This window comes from Eulemur rufifrons, chromosome 14, assembly GCF_041146395.1.
Source record: "Eulemur rufifrons isolate Redbay chromosome 14, OSU_ERuf_1, whole genome shotgun sequence".
In the NCBI taxonomy this organism is placed as follows: Eukaryota; Metazoa; Chordata; class Mammalia; order Primates; family Lemuridae; genus Eulemur; species Eulemur rufifrons.
Genome location: NC_090996.1, coordinates 13,640,420 through 13,654,515, shown reverse-complemented (window position 1 = coordinate 13,654,515; position 14,096 = coordinate 13,640,420). Strand labels below are relative to the sequence as shown.

The window sequence follows — 14,096 nt, the reverse complement described above, 5'->3', positions numbered from 1 at the left end:
CGAGGACTCTCCTGCTGTCTCTCTTCACTGCAGACCTGCCTCTGTGTCCCAAAATGCCTCAGCCCCTCCCGTCACTGCGCCCTGGTTTCCCTTGCTGCTCCTGCATCTGGTCCGCCCGGGAGCCTCGCCTCACCCCTACCCCCTTTAACCTTGTGTGCCGTGTGTGCTGCCGACTCCAAGCCTGGCTGTCTCGCCCCAGCTTTTCTCCTGGTGTGGACCCATGGTTCTCCTTCCCACTGGACACTGGGCACCTCAGACCACCAGGCTGTCACGTGTCCCCATCCACGCACGCATCACCCTCACTTTCCTCTGGTTGGTCAGTGTCACCACTGGCCACCTCCCCTGTCCCCAGGCCGGAGGGACCCGGTCTTGCTTCCCTCCTCCCATTTGTGCATGCAGCTGGCGCCAGTCGTGTCTCTGCTTCTCCCTGTGCACTGCCTTCCCCGCTCGCATCACCATCCGACCTCACGCCCTCCCTGTCTTCATGTGGGCAGGCCGTTGTTCAGTGCGAACCCAGGCTTGTCTTTGAAGCCGTAAATACAGTGAGCTCACACCCCACCTAACGTCTCGTTCTGCCCTCCTGCTGCGTGCGGGGCTCACTCCAGACCCGCTGTGTGCTTCACAGGCCTTCTGGCGCCTGGCCTTTCTTTCCAGCCTTGTTTTATTTCGCTGTCCCTGCTATTTGCCGTTGCAGCCATGCTGCACATTCAGTTCCTCAGAAGAGCGCGTCTCTTTTCTTAACTGGGGTGGTGCACGAGCTGTGTCCTGTGCTTGGGACGTGTGTCTGGTGGCCTGGCCAGCTTCTCCAAACCCTTTGAGTCGAGTCCAGCATCTCCCTCAGGCCGTCCCTGACCCTCCACTCGCACTTCTCAGGACACGTTTGCTTGTAGCAGGTGGGATAGCTGCGTCCCCACACGGACACCGAGCGCTGTGCCCCTTTAGGGCAGGAACCATTCCTGCCTAATTTATCCCTGGAGCTCAGGTGCAGCGCTGAGTGTGTTGTAAACACTCAGTAAATGTTTACTGAAGAGTGAACCCTTTGCTGTAATGGACAGGGCTAAAAGTCTCTGTGTTTTTAGGGCTATGAGGAAATTCACGTTTCTTAAATGGCTTTAGGATTTTTACAGTGATTTTTTTTAAGATACACTAGGCCAGGCGCAGTGGTTCACATCTATAATCCTAGCACTTAGGGCAGCCAAGGCAGGAGGATCGCTTGAGCCCAGGAGTTGGAGGCTGCAGTGAGCTGTGATGATGCCACTGCATTCCAGCCTGGGTGACAGAACAAGACGCTGTCTCAAAAAAAAAAAAAAGAAAGAAAAGATACAGTGTAGAGACTTAGCATGTTGGAAGTTTTATTCTTGAACTTTATCAAGGTTACTGATTTACCCTCTGACATGGTGAGAATTGCTATAATTTAAATTTAAATGATTGGGTTTTCTTTCACTAGCCTTAGGGCTGTAGGTCCATCTTACTTCAGCTGAAAATGGATTAGCGAAATCCTGATTGCCTTTGTTATTAGGGTTGGCAAAGAAAATGGGCTGTTTAAGGATATATTAAAGAACTGCTCCTACTTGATATTACCTTTCCAACATTTTCCTCTCAAGAAAATTTGTGAGAAGATGGCTGGGGAGTGATAAAAAGTATCAGAGACCCATGTACGCCTGTGAGGAGAGCTTTTCTTCTCAGTCACTTTGGTTAAAAATCCCTGGAGAGGTGTTACTAGTTGTGTCACCAGTGTTCACAGGTGACGACAGAAGCGCGGGCCTCTCACGTGCGCTGTCCCCGCAGGTGTGTGAGCATCTGCTCGCTGGCCTTCAGCATGGACGGCATGTTCCTGTCCGCGTCCAGCAACACCGAGACTGTGCACATCTTCAAACTTGAGACTGTGAAGGAAAAGTGAGTTGCAAAGATACATTTGTTTAAAAAAATACAAAACACTTGGTTCCCACTTACTGACTGGGTGAAAACATAAGCACACAACTATCCTGCTCTGTGGCGTTTGCCGGTGGAGAGCCTGGCAGGCCGTCCGACTGCTGCCAAAGCCAGGCTGGGCAGTGAGACGCTGTCCCCACCCGTCGGCACACTGGAGGATGCGGCGTAGCGTGAAGGGTCCAGGTGGACATCTTCCACTCAGCACAAACGTCCCCTTTTCACACTTTGCTTGAAAACAAAAGCATTAGACTGCCCTCTGGAGTGAGCTCCAGGTCTCTCACCTGCCCGTCGGTGAGCACAGAGATGGGGCTGGTTCCACTTTCAAAGCGGTTGGTCTAAACTGTGTGTTACTGCAGTGACTATGTGTGGTCAATGGGGTCATCTGTCTTTTTAAAAAGAGCACGCACTAGGATCAGTACGTTTTATATTGTACCTTACTCAAAGGAGTATTTATGATAACAAAACATACAAAGGTGAACAACAGAAATGGCCCCCAGGAAGAGAACAATTTGGGGTTTGTACTCAAGGTTCTTGGAGACTTCCTGCTAGGAAGATCTGGTGGTGGTCACGACTTGGGCCCTAGATGTCCTCACGTTCGCTGCGAGGGGGGGCCTGGTGACCTGCTATAACTTACCCCCAGAGGAGCCAGGAGCATCCTGCCTCTCCCCTTCGCCGACCGTCCTCCGACCCTTTCCGAGGCTGCTCCATGGTGCCCTGGGGCCTTGGGTGGCACTGTGTCCTCACCAACCCTGTTTTTTCCTGTAAATTGTGGAGGATGTCGCCTCAGGTTCCAGAGCTGTTTGTCTGTGTAGGGGGGTGGCACGTGGTGATGCTCACAGGGCAGAGTCCAGCTTCACGTGTCTGGCACGTTTCCTTCTAGACCCCTGGAGGAACCCACCACCTGGACCGGGTACTTCGGGAAGATGCTCATGGCGTCCACCAGCTACCTGCCTTCTCAAGTGACAGAAATGTTCAACCAGGGCCGAGCCTTTGCCACAGTCCGCCTACCCTTCTGCGGCCACAAAAACATCTGTGCGCTGGCCACGTGAGTAGAGACGGGCGCCCCTCCTTCCCCTCTGCCCTGTGTACGTCCAGATGATGTGCTGAGTCAGAGTGGCCTATCGCAGAGCACAGAGACAACAGTTTGTGGTCCCGAGTGCAGCTTCCAAATGCACGTGACGTCTTAGGGAATTCACTGGGATTGTCTGAAGTGTCGCTGTGTAGGAAAATATTGTCTTGAAAAATTTAGTGATATCTTGCCCTGTGGTGTCATAGAAGAAACAGAAAAAATTCAGTGAGCGTGTATCTTTGTGATTCCATGAATCTTACAAACATTTTTTCCACCTTTGTTATCGGACTAGCATAGTTGAAAAAAATTCTATGAAAACACCTCCCCTTGGTCAGAGAAACCACAAAACCATCCTGTTCTGCCCTGTTCTCCTCTAGCACCCGGTGCTCGTTCACACCAAGTACATCCTTGGCCTGTACATCCATGTGAGCCCCCAGTAGCGCAGCCGTGCACATGGTCTTTGTGCTGTTAGATGTAGATGACGTGTCAAACTCAGTGACCCTAAGTTAGTGCTCATTTGGGGGCAGTTTTTCTCTAGCTCTGCTCAGGGTGCGGCTGGTAGTTTAAGAAGATAGTTTTGTGCAAGCTGTGGTCCGCCATTTTGTTGCTTTTCATTCTCGCTAGAATTCAGAAGATTCCCCGGCTGCTGGTGGGGGCCGCCGACGGGTACCTGTACATGTACAATCTGGACCCCCAGGAGGGGGGCGAGTGTGCCCTCATGAAGCAGCACCGGTGAGTCTGACACCAGGCCCCCCTTCTCCCTGCGTCTCCTCCGAGCTCCTCCGAGCCACCCGTCAGGCAGCTGTTTGGGCACCGTGACGTGTGCGTTGCATTTCCTTGAAAGCCCATGACATAAGGGAGCGGATCCCAGCGTGCCTGGCCTGTGCTGAGCCTCACGTCCCCAGATAAAACCAACTCTGCCCCCTGCCTTGGTACTTTTACAATCTGGGTGGAAGTGGGAAGTGATTTTTTTTCAATAGTGAATTCTATTTATGATCTTCCATCTTAAAAATGGAAGAAGAGTGCCTCGTCAGGTGTGACTTTCTTCATCAGACTTTCCATGTAAAAATGCTTATGTAAAAATAAGAACAGGCCACGTGCGGTGGCTCATGCCTATAATCCCAGCACTTGGGAGGCTGAGGTGGAAGGATCACTTGAGCCCTGGAGTTCTCGACCAGCTTAAGCAACAGCAAGACCCCGCCTCTACGAAAAATTGAAAAAATTGGCTGGGTGTGATGGCATGTACCTGTAGTCGCAGCTAGTCGGGAGGCTCAGGCAGGAGGATGGCTGGAGCCCAGGAGTGGAGGTTGCAGTGAGCTGTGATGATGCCACTGCACTCCAGCTTGGGTAACAGAGTGGGACCCTGTCTCAAAAAAAAAAAAAAAAAAAAATGTGAACAGATGTATGAGGAGACTATTATGAAGTGGCCACAGTGTTACGAACACTCAGGGTCCTGTCTGGCGGGCCCGTTGCCTGTGCTGCTGCAGACGTGGCGCTGTAATTGCGCTCATGGCTGGCCTCTCCGGAAACACTGGGTCTTGTTTTTGTTGTTCTCTCCTTCCCCCAGGTTGGATGGCAGTATGGAGACGGCCAGTGAAATCTTAGACTCCGCCTCTCACGACTGCCCCTTAGTAACCCAGACATACAGCACAGCTGTAGCAAAAGGTACTTACGTGCCTTCGTCTCCGACAAGACTTGGTAAGGGGCATGACACACACCTCGAAGGTAATTAAAGCCGCCACCTCCCACAGGGTCCCCTGGCTTTGCTTTCCCTGGAGCTGCCCCTCCCACTTTTCCCCGGGAAAGGGAAGTGATGGTTCTGGGGACAGGCGGGTTTTTGCAACTGTGGTTTCCAAGGCCTTTAAAGACTCAGTTCATTTTCTTCATTTTTGAAGAAAAAACGGTCATGATGGCTCAGGTGACTTTTCACATGAATTGAGGCCTGACTTGCCACCTCTCAGCTAAAATAATCCCTGAAAAAGCGCTGCCAGGCGTTATGGCCCGAGTCTTTCCCTCCCACCTGTTCATCGTGCAGCAGACCTGTACGGGGTGCGGAACGCACCCCTCGGTGCCAGGGCCCCCTCGGGGCATGAGGGCCCCCTCGGGGCATGAGGGCTCCCTCAGCTGCGGAAGCTGACCGCTCTGCACGCAGACTCGGGGCCACCCCCTCCCTACCAACCGCCTCTCAGAATAATCACGTTGAGCTCCAGCGGGAAATCCTACGTGTTCCCCTTGCTCCTTCTCAATAATGACATGGCACCTGCAGTTCAGGGAAGCACTCACTGTCTCGCCGCATTACTCTTGAGTGTCCTGTGTAACCAGTTTGAGAGTGACTTTCACGCTGCCTGTTCACTAAAGAGTTTGCAGCCCACCCATTAGGAAGCCTGTTTACTGTGCAGGTAGCATTCTGACATTTATGAATTTTAGAAAATAAATGACTTCATCCTGAGCTGCCTAAGGCTGCAAAGACCTTGTTAGTCATAAAAGCAATTAAAATTCAGAATGTCTTAATGTAGGCTGCAATTTATAAACATAGACTATTGTCCCCAAAGTCCAGTTACTGCCTGTGTCACTGGGATTCGTAGCGTGTCCCAGCCCTCACAGGATGACTCGTCTCTTTGCAGCCTACACAGATGACCTGGGTGCCGTGGGCGGTGCTTGTCTGGAGGATGAGGCCAGCGCCCTGCGCCTGGACGAGGACAGCGAGCACCCTCCCATGATCCTTCGGACTGACTGAACCTGACCTGTGACCTCTGACCCTGGAAGCAGAGAACACTGGCTTTTGACAGAGGACTTTGTGCATTGCTGCTATGAACTTTGACCTGAATTGGGGAGAGGATGGCAGAGACTATTAAAAAAAAAAAAAAGATTGTAGTGGTAGTCTAACTCCTCCATTCTGTTGAGAAAATACATCGTTTTCACTTCAGTGGCTTTTAATCCTGCTTATGAATTTTAGATTTTTGTTTGTTCTCTCTTTTTGCCAAAATTTAACTGTTTGGTGAAGCCCTCAAAACCTCCTTGCTTTGCATGCATGAATGTGCCAAGCCAGCATAGGAGAGCTAGACGCCACTTCATAACAAACTGCAATTGTTTGGTTTTTGTTACCTGTACATAGTGACCAGTGTGCGTGAGGAAACCGTGGCGTGGTGCAGAGTGGTTCTGGTTGTCAAGGCTGGTTCTGCAGTGACAGGTCCAAGGGCTGCCCGCTCGGGGCTCACCGGTGTGCCAGGCAGACATCGGCCACAGACGGGGGTCCTTTCCCCAGAGCCCCACTGGACCATTCTCCTCTGTTTTATTTTGTTAATTAAATTCTTTCCAAATTGGATTATTCTGGGATTTCTTCCATGGTGGACTTTTGTTTCTGATCTCGTTTTCCCTAGGGGTACTGGAAGAGAGAGAGGTTGTTTCTGATATTAAAAACCTTTCATTCTGACAGCAGGTGAACTTGAAAGATTACTTGGACTCCTTGAAGCAAAGGAAAGTGATTTCATTTGTATAATTAAATTATCTGTTCTTCTACTTTACTCTTCTTGTGGAATAACTGTGTGATTTTTCTTTTTTTATTATTGTTGTTTAAGAGGAACGTTTGTAGCTACTCTTATGCCCTAGAAAGCACAGGATTCAAATGTGAAGGGTATCTGAATCGTCCTCCCCCTGAGCTCCGCTGTCCGTCGGGCTCTTCCTCCCTGTGTCGGGAATGGTAGCAACGGCTGGCAGCACGGGAGAGAAGGCGGCTCTGGACACCCCGGGCCAGGGGACATGTGCCTTTTCTATTTTAATCTTAGCAAACTTGTTCAGCAAAGTGATGAGAGATTGTGGTCGCAAGTTTCAGTATTTGCCTAGCTTCCCTTTTCATTTTTGCAGAATTAAAACAACCTCAAATACCTCAAACTCTGCATTCCAAACCAAGACGTATAGCAGTTAAAGTTTTGAGGGCATTTAAGTGGAGTTAGTGGCGTGAAAGGTCATTTTAGAGTCTTTGGAGTGGTGAAAGTTAAGGACGGAAGTAAAAAGGCAGAAATACCGTCTTGGCCCTGCCGTTTCAGGTTCTCGGGTTTTGAACAGAGGAAGGATGAGAGACGCCCGTTTTCAGGCCGTAGCAGCTGAGTAGCTTCCACGGGGAGTTGTCAGCTTGACTTTCGTGGCTGTGATGTTCCCGTTCCTGGGCTGGTCTAGTGGCTGTACAGTAGACCGAAACTCGAGGGTGTCTCGGGTCCTCGGACTGCGTGGGCATCTCAGGAGGAGCTGGCGTGTAGGCAGAGTGTGCGGTCACCAGGCAGACGTGAGAGGTGGGGCCGGTGAACTTAAAATCTCTTCTGTGTCTGTCCCGGCCCCTCTGCAAATGGGATACTAGTTGTGTCTGATGCAGTGGCACGTGCCAGCCAGGCTGCTCCTTTGCCAGAGAGTGGGGGCCGATGGCGAGAGGCAGCCTTGACTGCACCAGAGGCTGGTGGCACAGGACCCAGAGAGTCCTCTGTGTCTTTAGAAGGTGGCCGTGGACACCATCTCTGAGGAGGCTTGTTTGGCCAGAGTGAGTGTTAGTGGGGAAAAAAATTGTCGAAAGTGTATGCGATGGATTTGGAACCCCGAGCTAGGGTTTCCGGACAACCAAAGAGGAGGGCTGCACTTCAAGTTCTGTGTTAAAATGTTATTAGTTTTGGTGCCTTTCTTGTTGACTTTTACACTTGTGGTTTGGGGACTCAAATCTACTTTGCCAGGTTTCTTTTGTCTGTCTTTGGGATTGGCAGTTCTAGAAGATGTTGGGAATTTGATTCCTTCATTCTGCCTCGGTTTCCTGCACTTTGAGAGAGGCAGGGAGGGGGAGGGTGGCCTCTGGCATCTTGTGCCTGTCCGGCCCTGCCCTCCCCCTTGGTGGCCCCAGCACGGCTGGGCAGATGCTTTCCTGCCCAGACCACGGAAAGCCCTTTTGCCCAGGTCAGGCCTAACCTGTGGGCCCAGAGAGGGAGTTCTAAGGGCTCTCGGTTGAGGAAAACAAAAAGGATTTATGTGTGTTTGCTGACCATCGTGTGAGGATTTTTCTTTTGCCTATTTCATTGCCACAAGCACTTCTGTGCTTGAACCAGTCGGAGTGTGGCCTGCAGGCCTTGGGCCTGAGGGAGCGACAGGGAGACAGAGAGAGGGAAGCCGTGAGGGGGTCGCTAGGACTCTTACTGCCATGCCAGGAGCCGAGACAAGAAGGGACTCTGAACCAAACAACGCGTGTACTGATTTGCTGAACTCCGAACGATACACCAATATTAATTTTTTAATTATATATTTTTCCAAACTTCAAGAAAGATCGTGGGGGGGGTGGGAGATAGGAAAACAAAACCTGGAAATTTACTGAATGGGCTCTGGATCGGGACCAAACCTTTTTATAGTTTCTAAAACGTTGAAACCAAGAGCTGGATTGAAGCTGGAGTGAAAAAGAACTAAACTCAGCGGGGTGTAGTGACGTGCGCCTGTCATCCCAGCCGAGGCAGGGGCTGCGGAGGAGCCTCCCTCCTCCCTGGAGGAGTTCAAGGCCAGCCTGGGCAATGTGGCAAGACCCCGCCTCTTAAACAAAACAAACTGAATTCTGTCCCTGTTTCTGCCACTGACTCGCAGTGAGCAGCGGGTGACCTGGGGGCCGCGGTTCTCTGGACTGTTGAGTGGGAATCGCCCCCCACCTCACAGGGTTGTTGTGAGGTTATAATGTGAACATCTGTCCTGCAGCGCCCGGCTCAGGGCCTGGCCGGTGGTGGGCACCCAATAAATGCTAAAACAGAAACTGGTCTGTAATGAAACGCATGGTCTTTTGTTCAGTTCTGGTTCCTGAGTACAAAGCTGGGTATAAAAGGAGGTGACAGTAAGTGTGAGAAGTATAGTTCGTATCTGAGGTCACACACGGGTCACTTGTCCCTGCCTTTCCTATTCCCTAACACCGAGAGTCACGTGCAGATGGTGTGAGTCAGGCGTGAAGGTGGTGGTTGGGGGCGGTTTGCCAAATCTTGCAAGCCAGGCACCACCTGCTGTGGCCATGCTGAGCCGCCGTCACCTCCGGGACAAAGCCGGCAGGGCCCTGGGGCCGCCACACTCATCCCAGGGCAAATCCCCTCCTGGGCCAGGCTGGGACGAGCCCACTGCCCCCTCAGCTTCCCCTGGAGCAGCCTGGCCCTGCCACTTGTCAGGCCACTCAGGAGCTTCTTGGTGGCCCCACCCCAGCCAGGGAGCGTTTGGCGACTCTTTCTCCTCACAGTTCCGTTTGGGGAGGAGAGAAGAGAAAGAATGTTCTTGTCTTCGCCACGGCCAGCAGTGGGCCACGTATAGAAGAGACCAGGAATGCTGTGGTCACGGCCCAGCGAAGGAAAATGGGACAGTGGGTGACACGAAGTGCGTTCGTGCTGCTCCCGCTGTCGCTCATGGCTTCGTAACGGCATCGCCCTGAAGATGAGTAAAGGACACACTTGGCTTGTTTGTCCCTGTCCCTGCCCTAAACCCCTATGGGCCCTACCTGTGCAAGCAGGGAGTGACCGAGTCACTTGTTTCAAATGTGCCTGTGACACTAGCAGAGCTGAAACCCAAACACGTGACTTTACACACGTCCTTAATGACGAAACTCAAGACAGGCTGAAGACTCGGTTTTAGTTGTGTGGTGTCAGGTGTACACAGGAAGTGCGCCAAGGCCACTGGGATTCTGTTTGCGAAGATGCTTAATGCGGAATCCTTTTTTTTTTTGTGAGTAACTTGTTTCTTACCGCAGCTACATCTTGACGCTGTCCGCTGGCAGATGGCTGTTGTGACGTGTGTCTCAGCTCCACCCGGCCTCGGACCTTCTCATTCTGTGGATTCCGTACAGCACAAAAAAAAACCCCTGATTTTGAAGCATGACCAGCTCCTCTCATCTCTCCCTGGCACCTGGCAGAGAAAGTCTCTAATTTGGAAAAATTAAATCTTTTTTAAAGTTCAGAATGTAAAGGGACTGTTTTGATTCCTTGCCCCTGTGTTGTTTCATTCTTTACTAAGTCACAATTTCTTTTTTGTTTGTTTGTTTGTTTGTTTGTTTTTGAGACAAAGTCTTACTCTGTTGCCCAGGCTAGGGTGCCGTGGCATCAGCCTAGCTCACAGCAACCTCAAACTCCTGGGCTCAAGCGATCCTCCTGCCTCAGCCTCCCGAGTAGCTGGGACTACAGGCATGTGCCACTGTGCCTGGCTAATTTTTTCTGTATATATTTTTAGTTGTTGAGCTAATTTCTTTCTGTTTTTTTAGTAGAGACAGGGTCTGCTCTTGGTCAACCTGGTCTGGAACTCCTGAGCTCAAACAATCCGCCCACCTCAGCCTCCCAGAGTGCTGGGATTACAGGCGTGAGCCACCGCGCCCGGCCCCTGAGTCACAATTTCGATCTGCCTCGTCCTGGTTCCCTCACAGGTGAAGCCGTTCAGGTGCTGCGGGGAGGAGGGAGCGTTCACGTGAACACGGAAAGCTCGCCGCCTGGGCACAGCCCCCCAAACCTGCCTGGAAGCCCGCTGCTACCGGCATTTCATAACTGTGTTAAATTAAAACCTGCTGGGTGGGGCAGCACATGCCGGGGCGGGAGGATCGCCTGAGCCCGGGAGTTGGAGGCTGCAGTGAGCTGCGATCACACCATCGCTCCCCAGCTTGGGCGACATAGCAAGTTCCCATTTCTATTTAAAAAAGAAAAGAAAAAAACCACCTGTGTTCTGTTTTTATCTTCATTGATTCATTGCTCACAGGCTACGCAGCAACTTGGTACCATATTGCACTGAATGCTACCTAGAATATCATATCAAAAACACCGGAATCCTGAAGCCCGACTAAAATCTTATAAAGATTTTCATCCGGAATTGACTCTTTTCTTTCGTGAAACAGACTTTACAATTCTTTCTACTAGGATTCTTGGCCTTATCCAAAGGATCGTGGCAACCTGAGTATCACAGGATGGGTAGGGTTAGGCGGGTGAGTCCTCCGGGTGTCACTGTGGAGGGTGGTTTGCTGGTCGGAGTGGCTGGCCTGGGGCTGGGGCAGGAAGAACTTGCTCTGCCTGCACTCGAGGGACTGTGCTCTGATTACAGTGTGGCCGTAAATGCGGTGCCGGTTTGGCAGCTGCCTTTAGAAGCACATCCCTCTCCTCGCTGAACTGCTTCATCCCAAGTTCCCCCTTGCTTGGAGAGTTTATTGTTCTACATCAAAGCCCAGCAACGTCTGTTGCCGTCCCCGCCCTCCTAAGTGAGGCCCTCGAGTGGCATTAGCCGGTCAGCTGCTCTCAGGTGGGTGGAGTCTTTGAAGCCAACCATCCAGGCCGCCCTGTTCCGTCCATGCTTCTCGAAGCCACCGTCCTAAGGAGGCGTTGACACAGCATGTCGTCCCTCGGGGACGCACGAGACGCTGTAATTCTTGAGCATGCTGGTTTCAGTTGCTGTTGCTAAAGTGGCTTTTTCCTGCTGTATCTGTTTTTTTGGTGGATCAACATAAAGATGCTCTGAGTTGTAACAGCCAAGTGTTTCCTTCAAGGGCCTGTGAAGGCCGGGTGACCTGGAGAGCAGAGCTGTGGGGGCCGTGAGCTGCCTGTTTGCTCCCTCCAGGGGGTCCCTGCAGTGCCTGTCACTCTCGACCTTCCCCTGGTCCACCCAGCACCGAGTCTGTGCCTGAGACCCGGACGTACGTGGGAGAGTTCAGACTGCAGGACCCCGGCAGGCAATTGGCTCATTTGCACACTCTGCGGAGCTGACCCTGCGGGAGATTAAGGAACTCGGTGTGACAAGGCGAAGTGCATATTAAGTAGAGAATATGATAAACTCCAGCCCCACCACGGAAATGATGCCCTTGAGATGTCCTGTGCAAACAAGCTTTTCAGAGAGTGCGAGCCCTAAAACAAGCCGGTCAGTAAAATAGAGATTAAAGGAAGCCCTTGGAGGATCTTTCCTGCTGTCCCTTATTCTCTGCAGTTCGCAGTGACACGGAGTCATGACCTAGGCGGCGAACAGCAGTTGCCTGTTGGAGCACTCACTTCCCGCTTGTGTTAATTCCCGGTCGCTGCCACTCTGGTGTCCTGGGGCTCAGTGGCTTTCTCAGGCTTGTCTTGTGCATACGTGGCCTGGCGGGGGCGGAGTGTGCATGGTGAGAGTGCCAGGGCGTGTGGGCATCGTCACCAGACACGCGCCTTTGAAAGGACAGGTCACCATGTGTAAAGCAGCGGGAGGACCAGCCTCAGGCACCATGGGTGGCTGAGGATAGGGCCACATGGGGGCTTTGTCACTGTCACCCTTGGTTGCTGTCTTCCAAGGGGACCTCAAACGTTTCATCACTCCAGTGTCTGTATCCTGCTGCGGGCAGGGTCTCCCTGACCTTCCAGCTCTCTCCAGCACGCGCTCTTCCACATATGATGGCAGCATGTTCCACAGTAGCTGCGCTCGTTTCTAAATTAAAAATGCTAATGATGTCTTTGAAAATAGAAAAATCTAATTCTGTAATTATGCTGCAGCTACAAATGCTTCCTTGGAATTCAAGGTGGGTGATCGTCAGATCCCTGCAGGTGAAGGAGCCGGGAACTGTGGGCTGGACCAGGATGTGGGGCAGGCCCGGTGCCCTCCCTCTGCCCTCTGCCCTCTGCCCTCTGCCCTCTGCCCTGGCGGTCCCTGAGGTTCACTCACCAACACAGAGAAACTGTCACCAGACCTGGAGGCACCCGTGCTCGCTGACAGCTCTGAGCTCTGTCGAAGGCGGGCTGTTTTCCTTACGGCCACCGGGTGGTCGGGTCTTGCCGAGGTCAGTGGGGCTGGCTGGGTTGGGACGCGGGTGCCGTGGCCTGGCTGGCGTCCTCGCGACGGGGCAGTCAGGCCCCGGGAGCTTTGCCAACGCACCAGTCGGGAAGGCCTCCCCGTAGGAAAACGGCAAAGCAGTTGTTCTCTCACACACAGACACGATGCTTCCCTCCAGCAATGGAACCGGCTTCGTGTGTTGTCACCCCAAGTGGCTCCAAGCGTTTGTTTCTGAGGGCGCCTCTCCGTCCAGGGGGAGTTGAGGGGAGAGGGTGACCTTGGAACAGGGTGTCTCACCCTGTTCGAGGCTCCCCCCATCTGTAGCCAGCCCCGGAACTCACCTGCCCACCGGCGTCCTGCGCGCCCCAGGAGGGAGATCCGATTTAGCACCACCTGGAAAGGAAACCACAGTGTGTCTGTCGCAGCCGTTCAGACGAGGGAGGACAGGTCAGATTGTCACCCCTGGCCGTCTGCTGTGACTCCAAGCTCAAGGCCGCAGACGAGACAGCCGGCCGTGCTGCTGTGGTTTGTCCCTCGGCCCCCGCCTGCCCTTCACGGTCCACTCTGCAATTTCCTTGGGTGCAGGAAACCTTATAACCCACAAATATTTGCTAGAACCTGAGAAAGGATGAAGGAAGAAATAAAAGATTTCTCGCCAGTTGTGCAGACACAGCTACACCATCCCAGAGGACGTGTTTAGAATGTGCCAGCGAACTATCATCTCCTCTGCGTTTTCTAGAAAATGCCTATAATCTGCCACGCAGAGCTGCCTGACTCAGTTTGCTCATGCAAACTCTGAACTGACTTTTCTCGCTGCCTCTCAAAGCCCGGCCATATCTAGCGCTCTCCCCTCCTCTATTTTTTTTTTTTTTTTAGTTTTTTTATTGATACATAATAGTTGTACATATTCATGGAGTACATGTTATATTTTGATACAAGCATATAACACATAATGATCAAATCTCTCCCCTCCTCTTTGATCAGGGTTGTTTGCTATATTTCGAGGACAGTCGTCTTGCAGGGAACAACCCGGCAATTTCTGTCTATTCCGTTTGGGCCGCCACCTTCCTTGTTGCAGACATTGGCTTTGGGGGCACTTGCTCCCCCGGGGTGCCCGGCGCGCCCTGCAGCTTCGCTGTGATCAAATAGCCCAGTCGTCGGGGACGCCCCACATCCGACAGGGCTGAGTCCTCTGTCATCAGTCAGCAGCTCTGAATACACCGCCTGCCGCTGCGACGAGGACAGCCTGGAGCCAGGAGGAAGGCGCCGGCTTTTCTGTCCTGTGTGCGAGTCCCCACGGGAGGCCAGGGAGGTGGCAAAGACGGCACCAATATGG

General features: G+C 52.4%; 1 protein-coding gene across 6 annotated transcripts in view; it reads left to right on the top strand.

Moving 5' to 3' along the window:
- The window catches only part of WIPI2 (WD repeat domain, phosphoinositide interacting 2), a 33,725-nt gene extending 24,954 nt beyond the window's left edge, over positions 1-8,771 (top strand). For 3 of the 6 annotated variants that reach the window (XM_069486616.1, XM_069486618.1, XM_069486613.1), the window contains 5 exons: positions 1,789-1,896; positions 2,813-2,977; positions 3,626-3,733; positions 4,569-4,699; positions 5,626-8,771. In XM_069486616.1, the coding sequence (XP_069342717.1) occupies positions 1,789-1,896; positions 2,813-2,977; positions 3,626-3,733; positions 4,569-4,699; positions 5,626-5,738 (625 nt within the window). In that variant the 3' untranslated portion in view covers positions 5,739-8,771. Of the gene's footprint in view, positions 1-1,788; positions 1,897-2,812; positions 2,978-3,625; positions 3,734-4,568; positions 4,727-5,625 lie in introns of all 6 variants that reach the window. The other 3 variants (XM_069486617.1, XM_069486615.1, XM_069486614.1) reach the window with 2 other exon arrangements.
- Positions 8,772-14,096: the final 5,325 nt, after the last annotated feature.